Below are 6,881 nucleotides of genomic sequence, written 5' to 3' on the forward strand. Positions count from 1 at the left end.
GGATGTGTAGAGTAGAGTGGTTGAGAAGGTGGAGAGGAGGGAAGGAGGTAGAAGGAAGGAGGGAAGTAGGTTGAAGAGAGGGAATGTGTTCCTGTGAGGCTACTGAGCATCTTAGAATGGGAGGTTTTTTTAGTTTGTTTTTTTATTAATTGTATTATTGACTTATGCCATAATTGTATGTTTGTTTATTTCGGGGGGGGAAAAAAAATCAATAAAGTTTGTTTATAAAAAAAAAAAAAAAGAAATATAGCACTAGCTATAGCACTTAGGCTTATATACTGCCCCATAGTGCTTTACAGAACTGTCTGGGCAGTTTACAATTTCAGTGTTATTTGCATATTGCCCCCAACAATCTGAGTCCTCATTTTACCAACCTCGGAAAGATGGAAGGCTGAGTCAACCTTATTTTATATGCATAGATCATTTCTGGGAAAAATTCCTAGCCCTGATAGATTGCGTCAATGCTTTTTATGAAATATGTTTTGTTCATAAAGGCGGGATACAAATAAATAAAATAATAATATTGATTAAATCTCTTGCCTCATCTCTTCCAAATTCTTTGCCATTTGCATTTTATAGCTTATATATACTTATGTTAGGTTAGTTGAATATATTTTATACTTAATGAAATATCAACATTGCAGCTTTTTCAATTAAATAATATATTTTTTCCAGATTACAAATAAAAGCAAGGAGTCTATATGGGAATTCATCAAAAGTTTATTGGATGCCTGGTCAGGATGGGTTGTTATGCTACTTATAGGACTGCTGGCAGGTAACTTCAAACAAATGTTAACTCATATTTACTTATTAAAAGTTATGCGCTGTAGAAACAGTTGTTTATGCTGGATATAGAAATGTGATATCTTCTATTTCAGCATTTCAGGGCTAAATACTATTTTTGTTAGGGGATAGAAATGCTAAATATATATGTAGAATATTGACAGTAACAGCACAAAGAAATTATATTTATAATTTGAAATATGGAATAAAAATTGTGATACAGAATTTTAAAAATTATTTTAGTCCCAAATAGATCTAGTACTAGTAATATAACAATTTCCTGGTTAATTGATAATAATTTGCAAAACTTTATGTTTATTTATTAAATTTATATAGCTGCATCTCATGAGAAGTTACTTTAGAAAACATATCTCTTATAAAGATAAAGAGATATTGTAATAAGTAAAAAATTAACTAAGTTTAGATTGTATTGTGGTTTATTATATTCAATGTATGTGTGTGTGTGTATATATATATATATATATATATATATATATATATATATGAGTCTTTGGTCATTCGGGTTTTCTCCCGTGTAAGATTAGAAGTATCATAGCGACGTTTCGATGAAATCACATTCATCATCATCAGGCTTGTGCTTTTATTATTATTATATGTATATATAAGTATATATATGTATATATAAATAAATACATACATACATACATTTGCTCCATCCTTTAAGAGCAGTAGATAACATTCTGAGAAATCATTAGAATTGTGGAACTAAAACACATTCATAATATTATAATTAATAATGGTAATAACAAAATGATTTTTAATTATTTGTGATTTATTATTAATAATATATTATTAAATCAAAATAATATGTCTGGACATTAACTGGTGCTTTTTGGCTTATTATGAATAAACAACTAATGTTCTTCTAGTGTTTGGCTGAAATATGTAATTGGAGCCATGCATAGTTCATGAAGCAATATGACATTTATTCAGGCAAGCTCTTATAAAGCAGTCACTAAAAATGCTATTTTAGTATTTCTTGCTATGAGATATTGATGTCACTGTTGTACTATGTTATTTTAAAAAGTGCCAACTATTTGGAATGAAAAGACAAAAATATTACAATTTCAAATGGAAGGCATAAAATGTATATGTATCTATAATACAATATATGCCAATTGTATTAACTAAATATTTAATATAAGTTTATGATGTTTTTCCATAAATATATAAAAATAAATAAAATAAAATAAATATAAATATAAAAAATATATTAAAAAATGTTTGTTTGAGCAATGTGGTGGCCAAGTGGAGAAAATGCTCACCTTCTATTTGGAGAAGTTCAATCCTAGACAGTGGCAGATGTTTCTCTCCTAGGGCGCAAAGAAAAAAATTCTGCTGTGAACTCCACATAGCGTCAGGAAGGGCATCTGGCCAGTAAAAGCTTGGCTCCATCCAGTCACCCCATCTCTACCCCAGATTAAGGGATTACAGAGTTGTAAAAAGAAAGTTTTTATTTATGGTATTTTTATTGATTCAGTGTCTGCTTTTAGGTCAATATATTGAAAGTAACAGTAATGCACACTGCCTACTTGTTCAACTGGTGGTCTTAACCTACTCTGAAATTTGGTCAATAATCCCAAACCCAAGTTTTGACTTTAACAGTTTCAGCTGCTCATGGAAAACTTATTTAAACTAATAATTGTGTGCATTGTTTAGAAGTTCTTAGAAGTGAGTCAATAAAAGCAATTCGTATTTTAAGAGAAACACTACATTGCATAAGAAAGCTTATAGAGAGATGCAAGGAAACAATCTTCATCTTTGACAGGTTTCACTCACTCACTGTTGTAGATGCTAATAGATGTAATAAATGCTCCTGAAAACACCCTCTAGCTATGAGATGGACATTTCTCCTAACTTTTATTTTGGTAACTGTGAGGTGACTTAACATGGAGTCACATATGTATCTAACTCATAGTCAAGAGACATTTCTGTAAGAGCACGTGCAAAATCATTTCTCATCATCTATCATTTGGGTCCTTCTTTAACATCTATTTCTCTCTCTGTTAGGTACATTGGCTGGAGTTATAGATTTAGCAGTGGACTGGATGACTGATTTGAAAGAAGGAGTCTGTTTAAAAGCCTTTTGGTATAGTCATGAGCAGTGTTGCTGGACATCCAATGAAACTACTTTTGAAGACAGGGACAAATGTCCTCAGTGGCAAAAGTGGTCTGAACTTTTAGTTAACAAATCTGAGGTATTATTATAGTTTTGCTGCAATTTACACACTAATTGTTTAAGGTTTTAACATGGCACTACCATAAAAAAACATGTTACTGAAAAATGCTCTGTGTATAATTATCTAGGCCAGAGATTCCCAACCTTTTGGGCACCAGGGACCGGTTCTGTGGAGAAAGGTTTTTCCATGGACCGGAAAGTGTGTGGTTTTGTGTGCTGCCTGCATCCCATGGATGGGGCTTTGCTTGTTTGTGCGGACCGGTTGCTGGCATGCCGCAGCCCAGTACCGGTCCATAAACCGGGGATTGGGGACCCCTGATCTAGGCTACAGAAAGTTGGACCATTCCTAGATGGTAGGAAAGAAGTACAATAATCCTCTAGTATTGTAATAATCAAAACAATAAGTTTTGCAGCACGTAGCTCTAATATTGCCTCTTACTTAGACAGAAAAAAGAATTATACCATTGATTTTGGTCTATCTATCTATCTATCTATCTATCTATCTATCTATCTATCTATCTATCTATCTATCTATCTATCTATCTATCATCTATCTGTCATCTATTTATCATCTATCTGTCTTTGTCTCTATTTAGATCCATCTATTTTATGTCTGTTTTTTAATCTTAAAGTAGTTTGTTTAAACAGTTAGTTGCCTCACTGTTAAATAATGATAGTTTGTAAGGGGACTGCATGCATATTTACATAAATTTAGTTTATCATTATGTTATCACTATCTCAGCATAGCAGTAAGTCCAAAATATTGCTTATATGCTTTTTTGGATGAAATCTTAATTTATACGTGACAAACTGAGACAAATGTTCATTGGCTGCATCCCCATACATTTATTTACCGAGGAAAGAATATGTATTGAAACTGTTCTCCAGTCACTCTGTTATGGACTGTAATTTTCAAACAAAATTCATCCTGTGAAGGAATAAAGATTATTGTCATAACTGTCTCTTATTTTAAAAATATGCAAAGACAGTTGTAGCAATAAGAATTACTCAGGGAATTGAAGCATCAAAATAGATGCCATTCATCTATGTCTTAGGCTTGAATAAGCAAAGCCAGATGTCCAAATTAGCAGAAGAATCTCTAGTCATTCATCATTCTGTGCAATGAGTGGGAAAAATACATTTGTTACAAAAACAATTTTTTATTATTTGTCCAGACTTTCTGTCTTAAAATTCAAAATTTCTTATGCCCTTGCGAAATGCCATTCTTTTCACTGTCCCCAAAGCATCTTATTAAAGCTTCAAAAAGCATTATATACGTTGAGCAATGGATTATATTTATTTAAAATAGTTCACCAGTCTACTCTTTTACAGCCTTAATTTTTTTCATCCCCCTTTTTATAGACTGTAACTTTTGCTAACTTTACTTATAGAAGCAAAACTGATTTGAAATGAAAGATCTTTAAAGGGGAATACTGCAGTTTTCAGTCCCAACTCATTTAAAACTGCTTTAATTTGCCCTGCCCTCTTAATTTATGGCTATAGTACCTCTGCAATACTTAGGCCTCAGTGATTGATATTTTTTGCAATACATTATGTTTCCTTATGTATTTTTGAAATAATATTTCCAGTTCCCATAAATTGCCATATTAAGGTCCCATGTTGGAAGACATGCACCCCCATGTAGGTATTTATTTGGGAGTGAGTCCTCTGACATAAAAAAAACTTATTTTCAGGTAAATATTACACAACTCCAGACCTGTTGGGTCATCCTTCTTCCACCTACAATGTAGGCTGGTGCTGCTTCCCCTCCTCTCACAACCCTCCTAGTGAAGCCTCCTCTTCTTCCTCCTCCTCAGCTGACTCTTGGATCTGCCTGCCACTTTACTGGAGGGGGAGAGATTAAAGGGAGCTGAAGACCACAAAGAAAACTACATGCCCACTCCCCATTCCAGCATGCCCCAAAGGGCCACTTATCTCCATTGGGCTTACCCAGCCAGCATCACCCAGCTATCCTTTTCTTGCCAGTAGGCATCCAAATTGCTTCCTAGTCATTCCCTCACTGTTCATCATTGTTAAGAGATTTCAGTTTTTGGTCTCCATTCCAAAGAAGTCAATTACCACTTAACCATCAGGACTTGCTGTCACCTGATTTAGTGCAGTGGCCAGAGTAAGGCAGGAAAGAAGATGGGGATATGTCCCTCCCATCTTCCTTGCTCATTTATTTCAATTATGTGGGATTTTGGATTCATTATTTAAGTTAGCCCACTTGAAATACCTTGGTTCAAAACTCTATGATGCTCCTTCTGGCCTAATTGTCAAGACAAGGTTACAAATGGACAAAGAGACAAGAGAGTTTTGGTAATATATAGATGCATCAGACTGCAGATTTCAAAGATATTGTGGTTGAATAAGCCATATATGAAATATATATATATATACAAATCTTGTAACTACTTCCGGTGGCAGGCAACCTCGTCGGACGCAGCTGTAGCTGCCTCCCGCCTGTTTCTGCGTAAAAGCCGTTTTGACAGCTAGCATCAGCTGTCAAACGGCTTGATACCTTTCCCCTGGGCAGAGGGGGATAGGTGAGCTACCCGGGGTAGGAGTTGAGTTCCCGAGTCATCCCTTGTGGACGATGTAGGTGAGAACTCCTCCGGAGCCCCGGGCTTCTCCGCGATCCAGGACGCCTTCGCGTTAGCGAAGCTAGAAGCCGCCGCCACCGCTGCAACTTAAAGAGAACTGTGAGTTTTTTCCTGTAAGCAGACGAACCGACCCTGGAAGATTGCTTTCTTTCTTGGACTTTACTCTAACTTGGATAAAGTTCTTCCCTGTACTTGAGGTGGACTGAGGGGAAGTGAACTTAAAATGGCGTTGGATTGATACTTTTCAGCAAGAAGTGAAAGTGATTTCCGGTTTGGAACTTTTACTACTTTTAACCGGTGTACTATCTGCGTTGGCTGAATTGTTTACAAGACTTTTAATAACTTGAACTTTATTGCAAATATGGCCTCGAAAAAAACTGTGCCTTCGATTGTAAAATATACATCTCCGATGTCTCAGACACCCCATCCAACTTCAAAGACTTCCCATCTGCCACGCCCTCCATCTTCTTCGTCTCCACCGTCTTCTGGCAGAGAGTTGCAGGATATGATGTCTGCAACTATTAAACAAATGACTGAGATGTTTCAAGAGATGGATGTTAAAATGCAAAATAGATTTGATCAATTATCACAACAACAACTGGATTTATCTCAACAACAGCAAGATTTATCACAGAAACAGGAGGATTTTTGTGTGAGTGTGGCAACTGCTTTTAAAGGGTTGGCTGACTATGTAGATGCAGTAGCAGAAAGGGTGGAGGAGAATGAGGAAAGAGCGGAAGCAAGTGAACATAGACTTGAACTTGTAGAGGAGAGTTTGGAAAATGTTAAAGGGGATGTGTTGATTGCTCAATTTCGTGATATGGAGTTTGCAATTCGGATTCGTGGGTTGGCTGAGGACCCAAAGGAGAACTTAAGACAAGTAATTGCGGATGCACTTGGGGATGCCTTGTCGTGTGGTCAGGAAATTTACTTGGAAATAGAGCGTGTTTTTAGGGTGAACTCGTGGATCGCTCGACAGAAGAATTTGCCTAGAGATATAGTGGTCTACCTTACAAGAAAGTCGAGATGTAATGAAATAATGCAGCTCTTTTACCAACAGAGATTCAAGATTTTAAATCAAGACGTTATTCTTTTAAAATTCCAGCGAAAATACTTAGAGCGCGCAGAGACTATGCCTTTTTGACACAGGAGCTCAAGATTAGACAAATAAATTTTAGATGGGACATACCGGTGGGCATAATTGTAACGATAGCTGGTAAACGTTACAGGCTTAACTCGATTAAGAAGGCTAAGGACTTTATGACGTCTGTTTTACAATCAGAATGCCCACCTAC

At 35.8% G+C, this 6,881-nt stretch overlaps 1 protein-coding gene across 1 annotated transcript in view; it reads left to right on the forward strand.

The window, feature by feature from the left end:
• The window catches only part of CLCN4 (chloride voltage-gated channel 4), a 103,375-nt gene that overhangs the window by 51,117 nt on the left and 45,377 nt on the right, over window positions 1-6,881 (forward strand). The window contains exons 2-3 of the mRNA XM_015817149.1: window positions 676-775; window positions 2,815-3,002. Of these exons, the coding sequence (XP_015672635.1) occupies window positions 676-775; window positions 2,815-3,002 (288 nt within the window). The remainder of the gene's footprint in view (window positions 1-675; window positions 776-2,814; window positions 3,003-6,881) is intronic.

The sequence above is a fragment of the Protobothrops mucrosquamatus genome, unplaced genomic scaffold (genome assembly GCF_001527695.2).
Source record: "Protobothrops mucrosquamatus isolate PMUCROS unplaced genomic scaffold, P.Mucros_1.0 scaffold_125, whole genome shotgun sequence".
NCBI classification, from domain to species: Eukaryota; Metazoa; Chordata; class Lepidosauria; order Squamata; family Viperidae; genus Protobothrops; species Protobothrops mucrosquamatus.